The 26,225-nt window shown below is 52.2% G+C and overlaps 1 protein-coding gene across 1 annotated transcript in view; it reads right to left on the bottom strand.

The window, feature by feature from the left end:
- PLPP2 (phospholipid phosphatase 2) overlaps positions 1-25,197 on the bottom strand; it is a 65,781-nt gene extending 40,584 nt beyond the window's left edge. The window contains exon 1 of the mRNA XM_078669536.1: positions 24,163-25,197. Coding sequence (XP_078525662.1) covers positions 24,163-24,220 — 58 coding nt within the window. The 5' untranslated portion in view covers positions 24,221-25,197. The remainder of the gene's footprint in view (positions 1-24,162) is intronic.
- Between the last annotated feature and the right edge of the window lie 1,028 nt (positions 25,198-26,225).

Here is a 26,225-nt window from a genome sequence, read left to right as displayed (position 1 = left end):
AGGACCTCGCCAATGAAGACATAATGTCTTCAAAAGTGTGATCTGGGGTCTTTTCTGAAGATTGTGAGGGGTGGTGTTGGTACACAGGCGAGGCGGCGAACGGCAGATACCTAGAATGTCCCTCAAGAAGAGTTGGTGAATATTTAGCATTTCCTGCAGGCCTGGCGCTCCATCCGGTAGGTAAGACACGCAGGCCCCCCTGAAGACATGACTCCCTTTGTGGCGACATACTCTAGCAGAGAAGGACTGGGGCTATGGAAGAAAAAAGCATTGACAAAACCAATATGGGTGAAGGTGTCGACACTTGCAGTGCTAGCACACTAGAACAGGCACTCGTGAGGGACCTAGCAGAGCCAGAACAAGAGGGTAATAGGTGTAAAGTAGTTCCTTGCACAGTCCAATGCAAGCACTCGAGTGGAGGTTGAAGGTTACACCCACACAGCCAATAGAATTAGGTGAGAGATGAAACACCACTGGGCTGAGCCAAGAGGCGGCTGAGAATGTCTCGAGACGATTGGTGAAAGAGGCTTGGCGGAGAAAGCCAATAATCAAAAGAGGGGGACACCCACCTAACTCTGTGTAGATTGTCAATCACAGGCCTGTTTGACAGCTGCATTCTAAAAACCCAGATCTATAGAGGAGTCTGCAAGAGCAGCCAAGCAATGCCCCTATGCACGTGATGTGGGATCAGGGTTCCCGCTGTGCAGCTGCAGAGACAGACTGGGTGCGGGGGTAAATGTAGTAAATTGGCTCGCGGCCCAGATCGCCCGCACGAGAAGCCTGCGGGTGTCCAGATTATTCTAGTGGGCCGGGTGCAGAACTGCTGAGTGGACTGAACTACAGACCAGCCGTAAACAATGCCCCTTGTACTGGAGGGCAAAAGCGGAGACTGCACATAGCAACAACAAAAACAAGCATTGGCAAAACCATTGGTCTCTCCTCTATGGCATGCTAATGCATAATTATCGGCAACAAAAAAAAAAAAAATGTCATTTGTGAATGCGTTTCTATTTATTTTGACATTTAGAGAGGAAGAACAGCATCCGCAGATAAACAGGCATTATCAAAGCGAACAGTTCTCACTTGTGAAAAGTTGAGAATTATTGGCTTTGCCAATGCCTTTTGGTGATACTGTTCTGGGAAAGGGAGGGGGGGCTGGGGTGATCAAACAGCATCGTAAATAAAATAAAAAGTTCCAAAATGGTGAGATGATACGACAAATGCGGCTTCTTTTCTCTGGTGCATCTATGCTGCGTGATGAAGTACGCGTGGGCCTATCAGTAACAACGAATACGCCCAAAAGGAATTATGCATGCACAATTTGTTTTGTTATTTATTTACCCATCCAAAATGGCAGACATCACTTGGATCGGTAAATTTAAAAAATGTGTGAATTTTTTGCGCAAAATTTAAAAAATACAAAAATAAAAATGACCATGGTGGTGGGAGCAGCGTACGAGAGAGACAGAGCAACACAGGGAGGTGGGGAGAGCAACATGGGAGGCAAGGGGAGAGCAACATGTGGAAAGGACAGAGTGCTGTGGCAGGGGGAGAAGTGCACAAGACACAGGCATGAAGTGCTGGGGTTGCACGTTTTCAATGAAGCACATAAGGGAGGGAGCTGGAAAGCATACGCACTCGGATAAAGTGCTGAATTTGAAAGAAAAAAGTAGTTCCCTAAAAGGGAGTAGTGGATGGACACAAGTCAGCCAAATCAAGAGGATAGTCAAGAGGCTACGCTGAGAGGGAGGGTCAAACACAAGATAGGCAAAGAAAGCCTCAATTAAGAAGCTAGCAAATGAGTGACAGGAAAGCCGACAAATGGCCGCTTGCATAGTGAAGTATACCCATGCAAGCGTCACCTCATGCGCACGCCAGGGCCTGGCTCCTATTTTATTGTTTTCTTTTTTTACTTACGGTTATGAGACAGTGGGTACCAATCTTGGAACTGTAACTTAAAAAGTTATATCGAGAACTGCGTTTCTGTAAGTTGCACCACAATATCCCCCCCCCCCCCCGCCACGCTCCGATGGGATGGTCCGTCCTACAACCAATCTCTCAAAAAGAATAAAAGTTATTTGGATTTTTTTTAAACCCACGACTGGCATCACACAATTCAAAGGAAGTTTTCTCCTAGTCAAAACCCAACAGAGAAAGGAAAAGTAAGCCGCAGGCAACACCAGCCGAACAAGAGGAGAAAAAGTGAAAGCTTAAAGCGAATACACCAAAACCATCAAGGAAGCAAAGAGAAATGTAAGAGCAGACAAGCCAAGATTCATTGATGGGCTTGCCACAGAGGCCCAGGAAACAACAAGCCTCGGAAACTTCAAACAACTATGACACAACAAGGAAACTCGCTGGCAGATATAGCAAGCCAGAAAGACCTGTTAAAGACAAAGCTGGGAAGACAATCGTGGGTAACGAAGGCCAACAACGAGGATGGGTGGAGCACTTTGAAGAACTGCTGAACCAGCCTGTTCCGCAGTCTCCACCAGACGTACAGCCAGAGGACAAGGACTTGCCAATCGATTGCAGCAGACCAACCAAGGAAGAAATACGCCACGCCATCAAACATCTTACAAATAGGACAAAATTCCTGCTGAGGCACTGAAGGCAGACATGAAGCATCAGTAGACATGCTCTACCCCATGTTTGGAAGGACCTGCGAAGAGGAAAAGGGTCCATCAGACTGATAAGAGGGATATCTCATTAAGATCGCCAAGAAAGGTGACCCGAGTTACTACGCAAACTACAGAGGGATAACTCTTCTATCAAGCTGAACAGAATGAAGGAACAATTCGACGCTCAGCTGTGAGACCAGCAAGCTTGCTTCTGCAAAGACAGACCCTGCACAGACCGGTTTGCAACACTGAGCATCATCACTGAGCTGAGATGGAATGGAGCTATCCCCTCTATATCATCATCATCGACTATGAAAAGGCATTCGACGGAATGGACAGAGACCCTTTGGAAGCCCCGCCACCTCTACGGTGTGTCAGATAAACTCATAACATGCACTGGAAGAGGCTGAGGCCTTCACCCAACTGGACAGAGTCATAGACAAGCAGGTTGGCAGAGACGCCAATGTCAAGGCAAGAATCAGCAAAGCGGGGGCTGCCTTCATTCAGCCAAAGACGATCTGGACCTAACGCTGCAAACCAGGATCAGGCTTTTCAACACCACCGAAAAACCGGTCCTTCTGTATGGAGCAGAAACCTGGAAGACAACAGCGACCACAACCTACAAAGTCCAGACCCCCATTAGCACCTGCCGGAGGAAAACCCTCCAAATCCGCTGGCAAACACCATCAGCAACAACGACCAATGGCAGCAGAGTTTCCAACTCCATGCTCATGAAGAAACCAAGAATAGACGCTGGGGTAGGATAGGTCACACCCTCCGCAAGCCTGCATTAAAATACCTGACATGGAACCCCAAAGGGAAAACAAAAAGAGGAAGGCCAAGAAACACCTGGCGCCGAGGCCTCGAGGCGGACTGCACGGAGATGGGTTACACCTGGAGCCATATTGAAAGAAAAGCCCAGGACAGAGATGGCAGGAGAATCCTAGTTCATGGCCTGTACCCCAGGAGGTGTAGTAGGCACAAGTAAGGACGTTTGCACTTGTTACAGCCTTGCAGGGACTGCAACATGTGCAAGCGGACTTTCTGTTATGATGCAACAGAGTAGTGTCGCTAACATCAAGCCCACCTTTCACATTCCATATAACACAGAGTCCTTACAAACTGCTGTGGTGACTCATACAGGAAGTTCTGCCACTTTAAACCATAAGTCCCACCTTTCAAAACAGCTACTTTCTGGAAGGAACGTCCTTTTAAAGATTTACACTCCCACCACCTTTAAAGGCAGCTTGGTGAAAGTCCCCTTGGTTGTAGTGTGTGTTGCCAGATGTTTGTCACATAACTTTTGAGAAAAAGCATATTGTTAGTTTGTAAAAGAGCCAGTTTTGCTTCTAGTGCATACACAGACAACATTGGACTTTAAATTTTGTTAAAAAAAAAAAAAGGAAAAAAAAATGATACACCGTGACCCCACCCAAGGTGGCTTTGTTCCGGACTGCTCCTCCCGCAACCACCTATGAAACCTGGATCATATCCTCCGGCCGAAGACACATGAGCCGCTGGTCCTCGCCCTTGAAACTGAGAAGACGTTCAACTGAATAGAGTGGAGATAACGCTTTGTGGTCCTCCGCCGGTTTGGTGGATGACTTTATTTCCAGGGACGAGCTGTTGTACGACAATCCCTCGGCTCAGGGGAATTGTGGGGGGTTCCTATCCCTCCCTTCCAGATCAGGCACACAACGCGTTAGGGTTGACCTCCCTCGCCGCTCCTCTTCCTCCTGGCCCTCAACCCCTTAGCTGAGGCTGTCTGTCAGTCGCCGGAGATTGTGGGCATCACGACCACGAGAGGTCCCTTCTCCATACTCCGTTATGTGGGTGATATTCTGCTCACACTTACAGATGTCCCTCAATCCCTTTCAGCTCTTTTTACCCTCATGGATGATTTTGCACCGATTAGCGGGCTACAGGTTCAACTGGATGAAGACCGACACTCTCCCCCGTATCTTCCTCTACAACGGCGGCCATAGTCCACGGCTACCACTTCCGCTGGACGCCGTCCCGCCTCAAGTATCTCAGGATTCTTGTCAGCCGGGAGTTGGAACGCTTGACATTGGACAATCTTGAGTCGCCGCTAGAGCGGATTCGGACAGACTTTGCCAAATATACGCAACTCAATCTCTCCCTGTGGGGGTGCGTCCAGGTGGTTAAGATGGTTACCATTCCAAGGTGTACATGTGTTCTGGGTACATTGCCCTTTCAAGAACCGATCTCCCTCCTTCGATCCATGGATAACCCCATTAAGGGCTTCATCTGGGGTACTACGCAACCACGGTAGGCGATCCCGAAACCGGTCGCCCATTGGAAATACAGTGGGCTGCGTCTTCCCTCAGTGCATGGGCGGTTGCAAACATTTTCCCTGGGGCCATAAAGTTTGGTCTGCTATGTAACCGAGGGCGGCATTGATGCCAGTAGGGTGGCGCTTGAGTGTTTCGGGAGGGAGGCGGTTATCTGTGAGGTGGGTGTAGGAGAAACGAAGCATATATATCTAGTGGCTGAACTGCACATTGTGCAACCAGAAATCCTGGAATTAATCTTATCTTCCCCACTTAATCAGATTGTGTCATCCAACTCAATTTTAATGACCTAGAAATACATGAATGCCGGTTGTGCACTTCCGATAAATTTCTCCTGCGTTTGATTTAATAAACTATAAAGTTGTTAATAAATAACAGGAACCCGGGACAGCTAAATAATGCACATACCTCACATGACTCTTAATTCACTATTGGCATTCTTGTTAGGGGTGGGGTATGAATGTTTCAACATTCATTTTTTAAAACCATCTCTTAAAAAAAATTCTACTCCATTTACTGATATGATCTGATGTACTAAGGACAAATGGTTGTGCATGTTAATGAAATCCAACATGTTGAATTTTTCAGGGACTATCACATTTTTACACTTTTGCTGCATGAGGTCTTTAACCGCATTTGTGCGGCGGCTATTTTTGCGCTACGCTGCTTTTTTCAAAAAGCCGCGTTACATGATTAGCTGAGCTCGTCATCAGCGTGCGAGCGGCACGACTCATGACGAGCTCAGCTCGTCATGAGCGCCGAAGGGGTTAACATTGGGGTTCCTAAGCTAAGCAGTGCAGGACACCCTAGTTATTCACTTTCTTCAACTTCAATTAACCATTTAAGTAATGCTTGCCTGTTTATTGAACTTCTTTTTAATGTAGTTGCAAATTCGAGTAAACCGTATTACTGGGCGGTGAACTTGCCTCCAATCGAGCATTTTGCCACACTCCGCGGAGCAGGCGGAATACCCGGACAAAATTTTTCCTTGCTCGCGCTCGCCAGCGTTAAGTTGGCAACTGAGGAAAATCCAACGCCAGACCACCTCCCAGCGAGATTTCTCAATGCAGACAGTTGCGGCCGCTCGCGGTAGGAAGCCATCTGCTCGCATTGAGGAAGCTGCCATTTGAGCAGAAAATCTACTTGAGTGACAAAAAGCTCTGCGCACGGTGCCATTTTTGCTGATTTTCCAGCACGGAACTAACACACGGCACTAAAAAAACAATGTGAAGGGCACGACCTAACGCACTCCGCCGCTTGCAGAACTCCGTGCAGCGCGGCGGATTTCCGCGAACTCTGCCCAGGCTTGTAAACAGCAGCGCATTGCTACTGGTCACCGGGGGGGCTGCATATAAAGGTCAGGAGGGCCACACGCGGACCCCGGGCCGTACTTTGAGTATCACTGCCTCAGTGGAACAGAATGCTTTGGCCCTCTACGTAACTTATGGCAGTTGGGCTTGCCTAGCGGCCAATCTGCACGCAATTGTGAACAAAGGCATGATAATTATGGAGAACAAATAATGTGGTTTAAAGTAAAGGTGTGCATCCCTTCACTCTCAAAGAAATTGGCCCTCTACTGTGGCATACAAGAGGCTTGATGCGCTCCAAACCGGAGTGCGCGGGCGTCCTCCACCACTTGCGATGCTGGTGTTGCGCCCTCCTGAGCTGCGACGTAACCCACATACTGTACCACTGTCCAGACCTTTGTGGGCTCTGAGCAGAGGGGCAGACGGCGCTGGGCCTAACACTCCCACTTACCTCTGCGCTCCTGCTCCACCGTGTTCTTACCTGACCTCACAAATGCCCCAGATGTGTCGGCACGAGCGCCGGTTCCTTGCCACGGTCTGGATGCAGGTAGAGTAGTGTATCGTCCTGCACTGGCGGTCCTCACATGCACCCACGCACGTACCCATGCATGTACCCACACATGCATAATCATGGCTTATGGAAAGGTTGACAATGGTGTCCTATGGCTGGCTAATGGACTCGCTCAACGATAAACTGGGCGTCCACCTGCAGGTCTGTACCGCCCGCCTCGCTGATGATGCGTGATTGGGCAGGGGACCGTCGCCCGAGAGCACCCTGGGACTTGGGCAGTATCCAGGGTGGGCGACGCTGGTAGCATCCCATGGAGGGGTGCTGGGGACCTAGTCCACCCCCCCCCCACACACATTGTCCTGGCCATTTTCTTCCTTCTGTCCTTACCCCTTACCTTTGCTCCCTGGACTAAGACCTTCCAAGACTACCCTAGAATACTGCTCGGCTGAGCCTGTCTTTTGTACTGTTTGGGTTGAAAATCTAAAATAAAGACTGCAAAAAAACAATGAAATAAAATAAAGGAGTTCCAGACTTTGGTGGCACTGCCCGAAGAGAGTCCTGTTATTGTGTGTTCTTTATACAAGGCTTAAGAATGGCTGTCTAAGTGCTGCGCCCACCACAGTGTGCCAGCCCACCAGGGGTTTCTGTCCTGTGTCCCAATGCTAGGTTCACACTGCACCACTCGCTGAAGACGAGCCGCGGAGGACCTTTGCTTGCAAGCAGAACTGCATCTTCACGTGCCTCGAGGGATTTCAGCCTGTTTTGTTTCATGTAAATGTAAATGTTTGTATTTTATATAGCGCACTTCAACCCGGAGGCCTCGTAGCGCTGTATTCATACCGCTGCGGAACCCATCCTGGCTTTCCCTGTGAGGTGTCCACTCCTGGGCACCCCCAAGGTGAAGCCAGGCATCCAAGCGCTGCTGGGGCCGTTGTGGAGATTAAGCAAGCTATTGCCCAGAGTGGGACATGATTAGACTAGGCACCGAGGCGAGAATTATCAGGTCCGGGGAATTTGAGCCCAAGACCCGCCGAGGCGGGAATCGAACCCTGGTCCCGGGCCAGACCTCTGCATCAGGGTCTGCCGCTCTAACCATTGAGCCACACTTCTCACTTCATCTTAGTTACACCTCTTCATTACATTCAAATACAAGTCGCTGTGGTGAAATACCCCGCTACTGCATTTTCAGTTACCGCTACACTCAATGCGAAACCTTACTTAACCCATTTTTAGACGTGCCGGGTTGGAATTATCACCGGCATCTCGATGATACTGTCTGGTGCATCTTAGCACAGAAATGTTCCTCTTATCTGACGCAAGTACCCACCCGCCAGTTTTGGATACACCGGGTTGGAATTAACACCGGTGTCTCGACGAGACCATCTTGCTCACACCAGCTCAGCCCTGAAGAGTCAGTGGTTAACTGACACCCTGACGAAACACGTGTCGGCTGGTTGCTCTATGCTGAGTAAATTACAACACAAAGAAAATTAAAAGAAATTTGTATCAACTCCTCTGCAATTGTTATTTAATGGACCCTTGTCTATCGACTTTGTGCTGGACATTCCGATTTGGGGCGTGGTCATGACGGCCCCCAGCCGTCATCAGCACATGAGAACTGTGTGCCATGACGGCTGGGGGCCGTCATCAGCATGGAAGGGGTTATACTTAAGGATAACATTTCCTCTATCTACTATTGCTTATGGGTACCCAAGACTTGGTTGTACTAGGTTCACACTGTGCAGAGCCCAAAAAATAAAAGAATTAAAAAGGTGCGCACCTTTAACTGCTGGAAGCGAATATACTCTCTAGAAGAGCCCCCAGAAAAGCTGCCTGACCGACAGGGAACTGCCCTGCAACCTGCCCTAAACCCTTCTGACTGCCCTTCCCTCTCAGCCCCACCTGCATTCCGCCCCGCCCCGGCCCAGCCTGTTGTTGACCGGCCTCACAGAGGCAAACAAGCCTGCTTTGTGTGGAAGCCGCACCAGCCTGCTGGACAATGGGCAGCGCCAACGGGGCGAGGCCCCCTGGATGGGCACCCAGGCCAGGCCTCACCCTCCTGCTGGGCGGACACTCCCTCTGGACGCCACAGCGTGCCCTCTGACGGGCAGGGCACTGCAAACACGTCAGCCGCTGCCTTATGCACCCCATGTTGACTTGTTGTGTTAAGGGGCACAGGGCTCAAAAAATTACTTTAAAACTCGAGAAACGTGAATTTGCGGCTCCACAGCAAAACACACACCATCTAATGCACAATTAGACGATTGTATCAAACAGACACGTTTCAGGAACAGCTCCACACTTGGCAGAAGTTAACAAAAGTTAGCGCCGAGTTGTTGTTTATTGCTCTGCCCGGCTGTTTAAAGAAACACGCACTTTGCATAAATAGTGTTGTAATGAGGGGGAGGCTCTGTGCAGTGGGAATATTTAAATGCAATTAACAGGGTGGAAAAAATGAATCCCTTTTCATGAAAACCTTTTGTTTCACTTTCGCATGTTCACATAGCGCCAGGACACTCTCCCTGGTGAGCTGTGCGCTATGCACCTCCCTCCTTCCTGTCTTTCCTCCTCTTCCTGCACCTTTTGACCCACCCTCCGGTACCCCACTTGTTTGCTTTCTCTCCCCTTCCCTCTCTTTTGTGCCAGTCCGTCTTCTCTTTCTCAGGCGCCTGCACTTCTCCACTTCACCCCTCTCCTTCCAGGCCTCTCCCTCCCGCTCGGCCCTCGCTCTCTCTCTCTCTAGTCCGCCCCGCCCCCTTCTCTCATTCTCAGCACTCTGTGTTTGCCCTCAGGGCTGGGCCGGCCTCGGCTCTGCGTCCTTTCTCTCCTGGGTGGAACCTGTAACCCTGAGCCCTGGCGGCCTGCAGCGGGCAGCCAGTGCGTCATGGGCCCGGGTGCCAGGAACCAAAGGAGCCCCTAGCTACTGCAGCAAAAAAATCAGGGTGCAGTGGGCCTCTCAGGCCTCTGGGCCCCGGTGCCACTGCACCTGCTGCACCCATGGATGCCTGGAACAAGTGCATGCCCTGGCTGCTCTGTCGCTCCTCGGAGGAGCCTATGGGACACTTACCTTGGCTGCTGGAACCAGTGGGTGAGGAGGTTTTGCTCCGCTCTCTCTCCGGGGTGGTAACTGGCGTACTCCGTCCCCTACTACCCTCTGGATACGCCAGAGTATGTACTAGGTCAGGGAGTAATTTCAACTACGCCGGACTAATTCCAGAAATGTCATGTTACTCTTTGACCACAATTACTGATAGTAATGCGATTACTCCTGCTCGCGCAATTAAGAGAAATTTGGAGGGAAAATCTTACAGCGAGAGCACATTTAGTGAGCGCGTGCAGCCGCAAGCTCTATTCGCGGTCGGCTGCTTTTAGCGCTATTTCTTACAGCAACATGCATCCTTGGGTCCAGAGTAGGCAGGAGTGGGCATTGTGTCCTAAGAAAATAGCACTAAACGCCGGGAATACGTTGGGGAAAATCCGACCCCGTTCGGACATTTAGCGAGTGCAAGCGGAATAGACTGCGGAATGTGAACCCCGTCTGTAAGACCAGGCTGGCGGCGTACCGGCAGCAGGAGGAAAGTGTTCTTCATGGCAAGCATGAAGAGCGCTTACATCTCTTCCACCGCCTGGCAGGAGTAAGAGGGGAGGCTGGCGGAATTTACAAAGGCCTGCAGCCAACTCCTGGAAGAAGCAGGCGTGTAAGGGAACAGGTAGCCCCTAGAAGAGGTGTAGGGTTGCGGGAATGGAGTAGGCAAGGAAACAGGCAGAGAAGACGTGCCCGCGGTCTCCCAAATCACACAATTGTCTAGCTCAGAGTTCCATTGTAAAACGCAGCAGGGCTGGTGCAAAGTCAGTCACAAGATGGCCTATGTATACCACTTGTGCGACTTCACAGTACTCAAATTATACACAGCACTTAAAGGAGGACTGCCACAGAGACGATTTCATTGCAGTGGTTTTAATTAACTGTGCCAATTTAATAAAATTAAAAATAGAGGACCGCATGCCCGCTTGGAAGAGGGTCTGGTCGCGGTGTGACCGATATGTGGACGTGGGATGTGACGTTCGAGGTACAAACATGGCATCTATTTGTGTTGCGGGAAACTGGTCGCCGCTGGTGATGCATTCCAGCTTTTATGGAGGTAAGTGGAAGGAAATACCCAATGTCCTTTGGAATGACAACTCTATACCAGTGGTTAACAAAAGCCCCTGCGGTGCAGGGTCCCCGAACTCCGGGGGCCCCCTTCGGGACTGGAAGGTCCCTGGCATGAGAGCTCCCAACTGGACCCGGAAGATGGGGGGTCCCTGTATGGATTTTGCAAGGGCATCCTTCAAGTTTAATTACGCCACTGCTCTACGCGAGTCTGATAACAGTGCGTGCGGAATGCACATGACGGCACCTTCACCACATGCTTGCTTGGGCTGCGCACTAAGTCGCACAAGTTTCAGGTGTGCGAGGCTCATAAACCCCAGCTTCTGCTGGCGGAAGTCCAAACAATTCCCACATGGGCCCGCCCCGGAATAACCACAGCCCTTCCCAGCACACTTCCTGCCCGGCCTCTAATCACGACTAATATGCAGGCCTTTTCTATTTTTTGTTTCTCTTCTTCTTGGGACCGGTGTGGCCACAAAAATCTACCTGCCGCCCTCGCGCCAGCCGCAGAGTCTAAAAATGGCAGCGGTACAGCCCGGCCTCCCAGACAGGAGGCGTGAGGGCGGGAGGGAGGGTGCACTTCCGGAACCGGAGGTTCACATCCCGGTCACCCCTCTGGCTTGGGCCCTCTGCTGGGTGGATCTGAAAGCAGGGGGGGTTCTTGGAAAAAAAATGGCGCTCCATTGCGCACGAGAAAAAAAAATGTTTTGACTGTGAGAACTGGAGGAGAGAGAGAGAGAAGGAAGCTGGAGAGAGGGCGGGCCAGGGCTTCCTGAAAATGTTAAAATGTGCAGATTCTGGAGGCCTAATGTCAAGCAGGACGAAGGAAAATGTCTCGCTTCGAAACTTTAGAACAGACACCGCATTAGGAAAGGATTCACAGCCGAGATGTTTCCATTCGAGTCGTTCCAGGGCTGTCAGGCTTCACCACCAGTTAAAACTACTAGAAAGTTTTTTTATTTCACTAACTAAGGTCAAAAATATAAAAACTCAATGCTGAGTGTGTGGAATTGTTGCGTTACTCTGCCTACAACTCTGAGTAGTAAAGGCTCTGGCGCGGCTGCTCAATGCTCACATGACTCAAATGCACGGAGAATTATGCTTTACTTTGCTCTAGCAACCCATGTTGTGCTGTGTATCACTGTTTGTTTTTCCTATGTTTCACTATGTTCTAGTAACTGTCGTAATTTTTGTAACTTGTAACTCGCTGATCCTCATGTAAAGCGCTCTGATACCTCCGGGTCTAGCCAGCGCTATATAAAACTCTGCAGATAAAATAAAATAAATAATGCATACAACACCCTAGAAGGGCATGGTTGACCATCTTACAGTCCTCCGGAAGAAAACGCCAACCAGGAACCACGGCTCGGCCTCTCCGGATCAAGGCGGGATCCCCGGGTGGCCGCCCTCCACATACTAAACCACCTCAGACCAAGACGACATCCGGAGATTCATTGCACGAAGGTCTGGACCCAACTGGTCCCAACAGCTTAAGGCCCAAATGCCCTAAGAGTAGGGGTGGGCGTAATTGGCGGAATTACGAGATTCCGTGGAATCGTGCGAAGGGCAGAGAGGTCACCGCAATGTGTAGTGCATAATCCGTGGGGCCCATACATACTTGCACACAGCACTGGAGTGGGTACCCCCCAGCGTTCATACAATAAGTATGTAAGGGCGCGGAGTGGTATGCCCTGGAGTGGATACCCCTCAGCGCCCATACAATAAGTATATAAGGGCGCGGAGTGGTATGCACTGGAGTGGATACCCCTCAGCGCTCATACAATAAGTATGTAAGGGCGCGGAGTGGTATGCACTGGAGTGGATACCCCTCAGCGCCCATACAATAAGTATGTAAGGGCGCGTTTATTGTATGGGCGCGGAGTGGTATGCCCTGGAGTGAATACCCCTCAGCGCTCATACAATAAGTATGTAAGGGCGCGGAGTGGTATGCACTGGTGTGGATACCCCTCAACGCCCATACAATAAGTATGTAAGGGCGCGGAGTGGTATGCACTGGTGTGGATACCCCTCAGCGCTCATACAATAAGTATGTAAGGGCGCGGAGTGGTATGCACCGGAGTGGATACCCCTCAGCGCTCATACAATAAGTATGTAAGGGCACGGAGTGGTATGCACTGGAGTGGATACCCCTCAGCGCCCATACAATAAGTATGTAAGGGCGCGGAGTGGTATGCACCGGAGTGGATACCCCTCAGCGCTCATACAATAAGTATGTAAGGGCACGGAGTGGTATGCACTGGAGTGGATACCCCTCAGCGCCCATACAATAAGTATGTAAGGGCGCGGAGTGGTGTGCACCGGAGTGGATACCCCTCAGCGCTCATACAATAAGTATGTAAGGGCGCGGAGTGGTATGCACTGGAGTGGATACCCCTCAGCACCCATACAATAAGTATGTAAGGGCGCGGAGTGGTATGCACTGGAGTGGATACCCCTCAGCGCTCATACAATAAGTATGTACGGGCGCGGAGTGGTATGCACCGGAGTGGATACCCCTCAGCGCTCATACAATAAGTATGTAAGGGCGCGGAGTGGTATGCACTGGAGTGGATACCCCTCAGCACCCATACAATAAGTATGTAAGGGCGCGGAGTGGTATGCACTGGAGTGGATACCCCTCAGCGCCCATACAATAAGTATGTAAGGGCGCGGAGTGGTATGCATTGGAGTGGATACCCCTCAGCGCTCATACAATAAGTATGTAAGGGCGCGGAGTAGTATGCACTGAAGTGGATACCCCTCAGCGCTCATACAATAAGTATGTAAGGGCGCGGAGTGGTATGCACTGGAGTGGATACCCCTCAGCGCTCATATAATAAGTATGTAAGGGCGCGGAGTAGTATGCACTGAAGTGGATACCCCTCAGCGCCCATACAATAAGTAGTACCTGAGAGTCAGCTAAACAACCTCAGCCGGCCATTAGCTACTGGGGTCTGAAGCCACCGACCATACAATCTCGGACTGTTGCCTCCACCCGTCCCTTTCCAGAAGGAGTGGTCTGAGCCCTACAAAAACCCTAAATCGATGCATCTTTTTTTCTACACTCTGCTCCACCTTCATTTCTGGAAATTCTTTAATTTTACACATTGCAGGAGAAGAGGTGCCATATTTTTAATCAGAATGCTGTTATCACCAGTTAATTAATCACATGTGGATACCGGTCATGGGACCCACTAGAGTGGGAACGGGCGTGATGTAGGTCATGGGAGACATGAATACCACTGTGCTAAAAAGAGATCCGGAAAACAATTGAAATTCATATTATACTGGCGACAACGGCAATCGCTGACCAGCTAATGAACAGATGAAGGCCAAGTGCATAGCAGACATGACCGAAACAGGCTACTCCGATCGCCCGTTCTTCGAATAACATGCTTTCCAGCGGTCTGAACAGAGGGTGCTTCAATTCAGCAATGTCCAAACACCCAAATTTGTGTTTTAAGAGAGTTACTGTGAATTCCAACTGCACAATATATGCAAGGCCACTGGAAATATACAAATCTGCGGCAGTGATGTTTTTTTACATAACTAAGGATTTGCCGCAATTGCCTCATAAGCCATCACATGCTGCATAAATTGTAGATTTTCCCCCAAAAATGTTGTTTCTAATTCAAACGGATCAAGTGTTACTAAAAACACAGCAACACGTGCTGCTGAGCAGAGAAAGACCCTGCAGGAGCATTAACTAATTATCTTCAGTAGTTTATTATTGCTTTTGGGTGGAAAAGTGGTACCAATGAGAAAAAAAACCTTTGCTATAATAGTATTAACATGGGTAAAAATGACAAAATAATGAAGTAATACGGTCACAAAATGTGTCGCATTACACCACATAATTTGCATTTTCTTGACGCATAATTTAGTCAACTCTGCCACATAATTAGCATTTTCTTGATGCATAATTTAGTCAACTCTGCCACATAATTTGCATTTTCTTGACGCATAATTTAGTCAACTCTGCCACATAATTTGGTCTTCTTCTGTTGCATTGTTCGAGTGGCCCTGTATATAGGAAACTGTCAAGCACACGTGTAGACCTGCGGGAGATGTTCTGGCGACGACCTCTAATTTCAGGGTAGCGCGGATTACAAATATTTTGTCCAACTTGCAGCCAAAAGGATTTGGAGACGCTCCGTCACAGCAGGCCACCCTCAGAACTGGCAAGTACCAACCCGTCGCTTGAACCGCGAGACGAGTCACGTCTGAGAATTTGGAATTTGTACGGGACTGGCGAGGGAGGTGGTTACAGGCTTTCACTTGCTGCCTTTCCTCTGACGCCACCATCACTGCCGGGTACTCAATGGCCCTCCAACACCGCCCTGGAATCGAGCCTTTACTCGTAGGAGGATGAGGCTTCGGGTTTTCTGGAGCACCGAGCCCTGAGTTTCTTGCTCAGAGTTGCACCTCCAGGTAGCAGAGGGCTCTGGATGTAAATACAGCTAATTTACTATTATAACTCCAGTCCCAGAATATCTGAGAAAAGGCCAACATTCTCCCAAGTTGTACAGGAGGTTAATTTACTATTCCAACTCCAGTCCTCGAGTAAAATTCCCCAACACCATGCTGTGTGCAGGCAGGCGACACCTGCTTGGAATAAATCGGACCGACTATTCTGGCACACCGGGGAGATGCCTGGCACCCACGCCAGTCAGGCCCTGGGAAGGGGTACGTAAAGCCTTCAGGGCACCCACACAGCATGAATGGGTGACAGGGGGCATCCATTATTCTCTGGAACTGGAAACTGACCAACCAGCACCAGTGGAATCATAGGGGAATGGATACAGACTGAGTGAACCCAAAGTAGGGTTCCGGGCCGACCAACCTGGGCGCTGGACCGTTCTTGCACTATATAGGTGTGTCCTGGTGCGCGTGACCTCAGCGCGCGCATCTCAGCCCAGGTGTAAGCGCTTCACTGTCAGCCCAGGCCCCAGCCACAGCCCTGAAGGTGATGCCTTCCCACAAACCTACTGCTTTTAGGAACCCCGCAGCACACATGCGCTGCAGAGACACACACGCGTGGAACGGAACACCGCCTCACTGCCACCTGCTGGAGTAAAGGTATCAGCAGGAGCATAGCTACCACTGGTGCAGCAGGTGCAGCGGCACCGGGGCACAGAGCCCTCAGGGGCCATTGAACCCTGACAATTATGTGGTTTACTACCCTCAACAGCAGTCGAAGTGGCCATTTTCCTTGCTTGCCCCAGGGTCCATGGCTTCCTTTCTATGCTATTGGGTATCAAATGGCACGAGCACTAGTGTCTGTGCACCATCAGGTCACTGAAGACGTGTAAGGTCACCATGTTTCACATCATCAGGTATAAAACACAAATACAAATTGCACTTTCTGATCAAAACTTCCAAAAGGAGACAAGTCAAGCAGTCCTGCAGTGTGCAGTGGCTGCCGCAGAAGCACTCACCACCTTCAATGTTGCTCCCCCTGAGGAGGTCCTAAGCTGGGCTGTGGTAGGTGTCCAACCACAGCTGAAGAAGGGCGTGGGCGGAGTCAGGGATGACCCTCACATGGAGAGGGGATGGAAAGCAAAGAAAGACTTGTAAACATCCACCCACCAGTCCAATATGTACTCATGGCTGAATCAACACCGCCCTTCAAGTACCAAAACTGAAGTCACACGTGGAACCGCAAGACAAGCGCGAGGATCTCCTTTATACGAGCGAGGGAGGAACATCTCCCTCAACCAGGGAGGAACGTCTCCCTCAACCAGGGAGGAACGTCTCCCTCAACCAGGGAGGAACGTCTCCCTCCACCAGGGAGGAACGTCTCCCTCCACCAGGGAGGAACGTCTCCCTCAACCAGGGAGGAACGTCTCCCTCAACCAGGGAGGAACGTCTCCCTCAACCAGGGAGGAACGTCTCCCTCAACCAGGGAGGAACGTCTCCCTCAACCAGGGAGGAACGTCTCCCTCAACCAGGGAGGAACGTCTCCCTCAACCAGGGAGGAACCTCTACCTCAACCAGGGAGGAACGTCTCCCTAAACCAGGGAGGAACGTCTCCCTCAACCAGGGAGGAACGTCTCCCTCAACCAGGGAGGAACGTCTCCCTCAACCAGGGAGGAACGTCTCCCTCAACCAGGGAGGAACGTCTCCCTCCACCAGGGAGGAACGTCTCCCTCCACCAGGGAGGAACGTCTCCCTCAACCAGGGAGGAGCATCTCCCTCAACCAGGGAGGAGCATCTCCCTCAACCAGGGAGGAGCATCTCCCTCAACCAGGGAGGAACGTCTCCCTCAAGGATTCCATGAATGAACGTCTCCCTCAACCAGGGAGGAACATCTCCCTCAACCTTGCCATGAATGAACGTCTCCCTCAACCAGGGAGGAACGTCTCCCTTAACCAAGCCATGAATGAACGTCTCCCTCAACCAAGGAGGAACGTCTCCCTCAACCAAGCCATGAATGAGTCTCCCTCAACCAGGGAGGAACGTCTCCCTCAACCAAGCCATGAATGAACGCCTCCCTCAACCAGGGAGGAACGTCTCCCTCAACCAAGGAGGAACGTCTCCCTCAACCAAGGAGGAACGTCTCCCTCAACCAAGGAGGAACGTCTCCCTCAACCAAGCCATGAATGAACGTCTCCCTCAACCAAGGAGGAACGTCTCCCTCAACCAAGCCATGAATGAGTCTCCCTCAACCAGGGAGGAACGTCTCCCTCAACTAAGCCATGAATGAACGTCTGACTCAGACAGGGATAAACATCTCAGTTAATGAGGAGAATCTCCCTCAGCTAAGCTAGGGAGGATAATGTCTCTCGTTGACAAGCGTGTCCCTCTGTCAGGGTCGAGCGTCTCCCTCAGGCAGGGTTCCAAGGGTATCCACAAACACCCGGCAGAGGGCACACAGGACATCTCCTCGCTGGATCTAAAGGTGAACCAGTAACCCTACAGCTGAACTTTCAAGCTTTGAGAACTATTGGAAGTACTAATCAGAACGTTATATGACATTGTAGGAACTTGCGTCACGCGACTTATGATATGAGTGACAACACAGAAACTAATTTAAATAATAAAAAAATTAAAATGAGGGTCAAACTAATAAAATAGCACCAACACTTTGTTAACCGATGGCTGGCCTCCAGTTGCACTGAATTCATGACCTGCACAGACATCCAGATTAAAGGTGGGCCACATAGTGTCCCCAAGAAGTGCAGAAGCGCTGTAATGTGCCAGAAGCGGCAGCTCCCAGGGGCTGTCGGGGGGGCTCGTTGTAGCCTCTGAGGATCCCAGGGGCTGCAGAGCTCAGAGCTGAACTCTGAACACAAACACCTATAGAAGGTCAGCCCTAGCCCCTTCTCACCAACTCTGGCATTTCGCCTGATTCCAATGAAAGCTCAACCAAACCTGCACATGAGTGAGTCTCACCCGCAATGAGTGACACTAGAGACCTCTGCCAAAGCCTGCTGACTTCCCAAATCCCCCCAGCTCTTCAGGCCCACGGAAGCCCCCACATAAGGAGCGCTGCTTAAGTAACCGCTTCCACTGGTTCTGCTGCAGGTAGGTGGCCGTCAGCGTCCCACTGAGCCTCCCATGGGTGCCCCGTTGCACCATGGGAGTTTTCCTTATCTGTCCATTAGCAGGTGTGTACCTTCAGCACATGGCACTGCAGAAGCTACCATAAACTGGAGTTATCTAGGATGAGAGGCGAGCCAATCACAGCAACGACCGGAGGAAAGATTGAAGCAATCAACCCATCAAAGTCAAAGGCCGAGAGGGAGGGGAGTGCCGGTGACAACACATGTAAGGCTGAAGAGTGCAGAGGGTGAGATGGGTCGATGGAAGGAAGAGAAACAGGTACAGAGCCAAAGAGAGCAAAGTCCTAGAGGGAAGGAAACTTACTCAATGGATGAAAGAGGACAGGGGTAGAAGAGAGCAAAGTCCCAGAGGGAAGGGAAGGGACTCACTGGATGAAACAGGTACAGAGCCAAAGAGACAAGTCCTAGAGTACAGATGAACAAGAGAGCAAGAGGCAGAAGAAAGATGTGAATGAAGGAAGCCAATGAAGACTAGAGTGATGACACCGCTGCAGAGACCCGAGCCCTTGCGCATTGGCGACATAGCACCTGTAGGTGGCAGCAGCATCTGGGGCATTGGGGTTCCTTGGTCTACAGTATGGTCAGGAGTTGTTAGGAGTGCTGTCCCCACCTGCCCCGAGTTCGCGGAGCTCTGCTATGCGGAACTCCACTAAGTGCAAAAAAACTCTGCCGCGCTCTGCAAGCGGCAGAGTGCATTGGATAAATGCTGTTCACTGTGATTTTCAGTGCCAGGTGCTTGTCCGCACTGTGCAAACATAGCGAACGGCGCCATGCACAGCGCAAGCGGGCACTGCTTCCTTTCTGCCGCTCGAGTAGATTTTTACTCGGGCAGCAGCTTTCACAACGCAAGCGGACAGTTTCTCAACGCAACCACACTCAATGAGAAATCCGCTTGCGTTATGAAATCTCGCCAGGAGGTTGATTTTCCATGCTCATGCTCACCAACTTGATGCGGACGATAATGAACAATAGCGAACGAGGAATAATCTCACAGGAAGGTAGATTTCCCTCACTTCTGCTCGCCAACTTGACATTGTCGAACGCGAGCAAGAGAAAAAACTCCACTCCGCAAAGCGGAGTTTTTTGGAACTCTGCGAGCTCCGTGTACGGTGAGTGCGGAAATCTCCGCAAACTCTGCGAATCAAGTGGAATTCACCACCCAGACTAAGTGTGAGTGTGTGTGTCACTCCACGCACTAGACTTTCAAATCCTCAACTTGGCAAAACTCGAGTCTCGCATCTCTTCAACCCAAGATGGCCTCTGCAAGAGGGGAGGGAAGAGAACCCACGGTGTTGGTGTTGTATGAGGGGTGCCTACAGTGCAGAGGAAGCAGAAGAAGCAGGCTGGGCTGGACTGGGGATTTGCATCTGCCAAGAATTGATGCTTCCGTCTGCCTTTTTCTGATCTCCCAGAGACCTTAGTCTTGGCTTGTAGATAACATTGTGTGGGAAACTTTGTACTGAAGACATGCGTCATCAGCACATGCAATGCAAGAGGGTATGGAAGAAACTTGAGTTAGGGAGGAATGGAGAGAGGAGTCGAGAAGTTGAGAAGCGAACATCTTAACTCAGGAAGAGAGGTCCCTCTCCAACCTTGAGGCTCATGGGATCACCCGCACATACGACTCTGTTGTCCATGACAGATCCAACGTCGGCCATGAATACCAAGGTCCAACACCGCCGAAGGGGTAATCACAACTTCCATCCTGATGACGAAGAGAGTATCATTACAACAGTCTTAGAAGAGAACCAAATCCTTCGGATCCAGAGACCTCCAAGGCAATAGCAGAACTTAAGGTGTCACTTCCGGCACATCGACACGGAGCATGGTAGGAAGGCGAGGACAGCGAAGGAGTGAAGAGCGGGCGGTGGAAACACCAAGAATGAACCATACTGAGGCGGAAAAATTCTCAAGGATGCTCAGGTCTGAGGTTCAAGTAGTCGTGGGAGATTCACCTGCGGATCGCAAGCGTCCATGGCATCTTAGGAGGACATGGTGGACCATCCGATGGACAGATGTTCCAGTCAAGGGTCCAGTCTCGAGGAGGGAGATTGGACACTAGGAGAGCACACATTCACCAGCAGCCGGTCATGGAGGAGGTGAGGGGTCAGCAGGTGGGCAGTCAAAGAGCAGACAAGGCACACGAGAGGCACCTTGGAGAGGGTCAACGAGGTCTTTATGATAGGCATGAAGAACAGGCCGTTGATGCGGGGTCCCGCCACTTACAATGCCCAGGGTGTACCTCTGGAGGTCTTCAATGTTGGCATCTCTTCTTGGGCCAGTGGATGGTCCACGCTCTTTGCACTCGCTCTTCGCGGTATGTGCTGCGGTTCTGAAGGTTGGACTCACACGTGCCAAAGTTCTACAAAGAGGACTCGGGGTTTCAAGGGCCAATTGTTTGGTGGTGACTGCAATTACTTCAAGCTGGTGGCAGCTCTTGGTCAGTGGGGGTACAGGGCCACCCCACTCTCCTTGACACAACTACTCTCACATCATCATGACGCACCTACTCTCACATCATGCCTCCTGTAAGGCCCACTGATGGGTGACCACCAAGAACAGGCAGGTGATGGGGACCACCAAGAACAGACAGCTGATGGGGACCACCAAGAACAGACAGCTGACAGGTGACCACCAAGAACAGATAGCTGACACGAAGACCAGACAGCTGATGGGTGACCCTAAAGAACAGACAGCTGATGGGTGACCCCAAAGAACAGACAGGTGATGGGTGACCACCAAGCACAGACAGCTGACAGGTGACCACCAAGAACAGACAGCTGACGGGTGACCATCAAGGACCGACAGCTGACGGGTGACCACCAAGGACCGACAGCTGACGGGTGACCATCAAGGACCGACAGCTGACGGGTGACCACCAAGGACCGACAGCTGACGGGTGACCACCAAGGACCGACAGCTGATGGGTGACCACCAAGGACCGACAGCTGATGGGTGACCACCAAGGACCAACAGCTGATGGGTGACCACCAAGAACAGACAGCTGACGGGTGACCACCAAGAACAGACAGCTGACGGGTGACCACCAAGAACAGAGAGCTGACGGGTGACCACCAAGGACCGACAGCTGATGGGTGACCACCAAGAACAGACAGCTGACGGGTGACCACCAAGAACAGACAAGTGACACCAAGACCAGACAGCTGATGGGTGACACTCAAGAACAGACAGCTGATGGGGGACCACCAAGAACAGACAGGTGATGGGTGACCACCAAGAACAGACAGGTGACACCAAGACCAGACAGCTGATGGGTGACCCCAAAGAACAGACAGCTGATGGGTGACCACCAAGAACAGACAGCTGATGGGTGACCACCAAGAACAGACAGCTGATGGGTGACCACCAAGAACAGACAGCTGATGGGTGACCACCAAGAACAGACAGCTGATGGGTGACCACCAAGAACAGACAGCTGATGGGTGACCACCAAGAACAGACAGCTGATGGGTGACCACCAAGAACAGACAGCTGATGGGTGACTACGAGGAACAGACAGCTGACGGATGACCACCAAGAACAGACAGCTGACGGATTGCCACCAAGTATCGAAAGCTGATGGGTGACCACCAAGAACAGATAGCTGACGGCTGACCAATCAAGCACTGACAGCTGATTGGTGACCACCAAGAACAGACAACTGACTGGTGACCACCAAGAACAGACAGCTGACTGGTGACCACCAAGAACAGACAGCTGACTGGTGACCACCAAGAACAGACAGCTGACTGGTGACCACCAAGAACAGACAGCTGACTGGTGACCACCAAGCACAGACAGCTGACTGGTGACCACCAAGCACTGACAACTGACGGGTGACCACCAAGCACTGACAGCTGACAGGTGACCACCAAGCACTGACAGCTGACTGGTGACCACCAAGCACTGACAACTGACGGGTGACCACCAAGCACTGACGGGTGACCACCAAGCACTGACGGGTGACCACCAAGCACTGACGGGTGACCACCAAGCACTGACGGGTGACCACCGAGCACAGACGGGTGACCACCGAGCACTGACGGGTGACCACCGAGCACAGACGGGTGACCACCGAGCACTGACGGGTGACCACCGAGCACAGACGGGTGACCACCGAGCACTGACGGGTGACCACCGAGCACAGACGGGTGACCACCGAGCACTGACGGGTGACCACCGAGCACTGACGGGTGACCACCGAGCACTGACGGGTGACCACCAAGCACAGACGGGTGACCACCGAGCACAGACGGGTGACCACCAAGCACAGACGGGTGACCACCAAGCACAGACGGGTGATGGGTGACCACCAAGAACAGACAGCTGATGGGTGACCACCAAGAACAGACAGCTGATGGGTGACCACCAAGAACAGACAGCTGACTGGTGACCACCAAGAACAGACAGCTGACTGGTGACCACCAAGAACAGACAGCTGACTGGTGACCACCAAGAACAGACAGCTGACTGGTGACCACCAAGAACAGACAGCTGACTGGTGACCACCAAGAACAGACAGCTGACTGGTGACCACCAAGAACAGACAGCTGACTGTTGACGAACCTAGCACTGACAGCTGACTGGTGACCACCAAGCACTGACAGCTGACTGGTGACCACCAAGCACTGACAACTGACGGGTGACCACCAAGTACTGACGGGTGACCACCAAGCACTGACGGGTGACCACCAAGCACTGACGGGTGACCACCAAGCACTGACGGGTGACCACCAAGCACTGACGGGTGACCACCAAGCACTGACGGGTGACCACCAAGCACAGACGGGTGACCACCAAGCACAGACGGGTGACCACCAAGCACAGACGGGTGACCACCAAGCACAGACGGGTGACCACCGAGCACTGACGGGTGACCACCGAGCACTGACGGGTGACCACCGAGCACAGACGGGTGACCACCGAGCACAGACGGGTGACCACCGAGCACAGACGGGTGACCACCAAGCACTGACGGGTGACCACCGAGCACTGACGGGTGACCACCGAGCACTGACGGGTGACCACCGAGCACTGACGGGTGACCACCAAGCACTGACGGGTGACCACCAAGCACTGACGGGTGACCACCAAGCACTGACGGGTGACCACCAAGCACTGACGGGTGACCACCAAGCACTGACGGGTGACCACCAAGGACCGACCGCCTTCTTACACTGCTACAAATGTGGAGAGGAAGTGGGATGTCAACAAAGCACACCTCAGGGATACAACACCAGTGAGAAAGCTGGTGCAAGAGACACCCTTGACAGGGGTTACAGAGATAGGGGTGAGCAGAGTCAGGCAGGAGACGCCGGGGTCAGGTAGGAGAGAGCAGGGTCAGGCGAGAGAGAGCAGAGACAGGCGAGAGAGAGCACTGCAAGGATGAAGGTCTCAGAGTCAGGCAGGAGAGACGAGAGTCAGGCAGGAGAGACGAGAGTCAGGCAGGAGAGACGAGAGTCAGGCAGAGGAGAGACGAGAGTCAGGCAGAGGAGAGACGAGAGTCAGGCAGAGGAGAGACGAGAGTCAGGCAGGAGAGACGAGAGTCAGGCAGGAGAGACGAGAGTCAGGCAGAGGAGAGACGAGAGTCAGGCAGAGGAGAGACGAGAGTCAGGCAGGAGACACCAGGGTCAGGCAGTAGGGTCAGGCAGGAGGGCTACCTGCCACTGATGGACAGTCCGAGGGGCACTCACCAATCACCACGCAGAGGACGTCAAGCGCCACGAAGACCTTCCTCTTGTCCATCATCATGGCTCCGGGGGGCGGGGGGGTCTCTTTCAGAGGCAGTGTCTGTTCTGCGGGGTTGGGGGGTCCTGGCACCCGGGGCCGCGGAGAGTCCTCTGTGCTCCCGGGTTATCTCTCGTCCACGGGGGGAGTCTCCGCCTGGGGCCTCATGTTGAAGCCAGGGGGGGGTCTGTCACTGGCGGGTGGGGGCTCCCCGTGGCTCGAGTCCTCCAAGGGTTCAGTGCCAGGGGGCTCTCCGGGTGGGTGCAGTCTGCCTCTCGTCCCTCGGTCCGTGCACTCTCTCTGGGTCCGTGCACTCTCTCTGGGTCCGTGCACTCTCTCTGGGTCCGTGCACTCTCTCGGTCCGTGCACTCTCTCGGTCCGTGCACTCTCTCTCGGTCTGGGCCGTCTCTCCCGGTGCTGTCACCTGGAGCTCCCTCCGTGCGTCTCTCCTCCCCTCTGTGCTGCTCTCTCTCCTCTCCCCTGGTCTTCCCCTCTCGGCTCCTCTCCCTCTCGGGGGCGCCTCCCTCTGCACCCGCAGCCACTCCCGGCGCCTCCTCCCGCGGCCGCTGCTCCTCGGCTCCTGAACCGGTGGAGCGAGTTCTTCCGGACGGAGGGCTGGGGCCGAGCCCAGCAGAACCGACCCCAGCCCCGGCCCCGCCCCGGGAGCCACCCCGGGGGAGGACCAGGGAGAGAGGGAGGGAGGAGAGAGAGAGAGGGCATGGAAGAGGAGGGAGACGAGAGGAGGGGAGGAGAGGGGCGTGAGGCCGTGGAAAGGAGTGAGCGTGGGAGGAAGGGAGGGTGGGTGCACCGCAGCTGGGAACAGGAGAAGAGGAAGGGGCGAGAGAAAGAGAAGGAAAGAAGCAAAGAATGGGGACGAGAGAGACAGAGGGAGGGGGCAGAGGGGGGGGGGGGGGGGAGGGAGTCGTGGCAAGCCGCAGAGGTGAGTAAACAAATGAGAAGGCAGGAGGAGGGAAGGAAAGTGTGACAGAGGGAAGGGCTCCTGTAATAACTTACGTCACGTGCATTTAAAGTGCATTAAAGGACGTGTCTCCCCTTCTGCACTATGTTACGTCACGTACATTTATAGTGCATTGAAAAGAATGTCTCCCCTATGTTACGTCACGTGCATTTATAGTGCATTAAAGGACGTGTCTCCCCTTCTGCACTATGTTACGTCACGTGCATTTATAGTGCATTGAAAATAACGTGTCTCCCCTGTTCACCACTGCATCAGTGCAGGTCGCGCTGCCGGCTGGCTGCTATTTTAATTAACCCTTAGCCTATTTTGGTTGCTTATTCTTTTTTATCCCCGGATTTTACTTACCGCTTTGCAGGGCCTGTGTCCCCTCACTTGCATATAAATTTTGGAAACTACACCGCCATTTGGCGGGTCCGGGTCCCGGGGCTGGAGACTGGTGGGCGCCATCTTTGTTTGGGGTGAGTGTGTGCTTGCGCGGGCGCCATCTTGGAGCGTCCTGACGCTCGAGGTGGTTTGGGAGACGCCTATTTAAAGTCGTCCTCTTCCGCGCAGCGGAAACGCGCAGAGGGACGCCGTCGCTTAGCCGGAGTCGTGCCAGAGTCCTGCCCGTCTGCGCTCATCCGCGTCGAGGTAGCGGGCGCGGGCTATGGACTCTGGCCCCCTGCCACGGCAGCACGATGTGTAATATCGTTCCGTGTAAGTACGACCGTGCTAGTATTCTCGCTGTACGAGATACTCTTCCAGTATGTAAGCATGTCCCATTATTTCCTCTCTCGGGACCTTATGACTGTTCCTGTGGCTGGTTTTCTTTGACCGCACCCACGGGGGTGCGTTCTGTGCCAGGGACTGCTTACGGCACTCATACAGATCGCACTGAGCAAGTCCTAAACGTGTGGAGCCTGAATGTCAGATCTTTGGTCAAGCACTATCAATTCCTTCGGGATATGATAGATTCGGATTCTCCAGATATCATCTTTTTGACCGAAACTTGGCTACAAGATGCTGACACCGCCATTATAAATCTGGCCTTCCCCTCCACCTATACGGTGT

The sequence above is a fragment of the Lissotriton helveticus genome, chromosome 12 (assembly GCF_964261635.1).
Source record: "Lissotriton helveticus chromosome 12, aLisHel1.1, whole genome shotgun sequence".
NCBI classification, from domain to species: Eukaryota; Metazoa; Chordata; class Amphibia; order Caudata; family Salamandridae; genus Lissotriton; species Lissotriton helveticus.
This window is presented reverse-complemented; position numbering and strand designations above follow the sequence as displayed.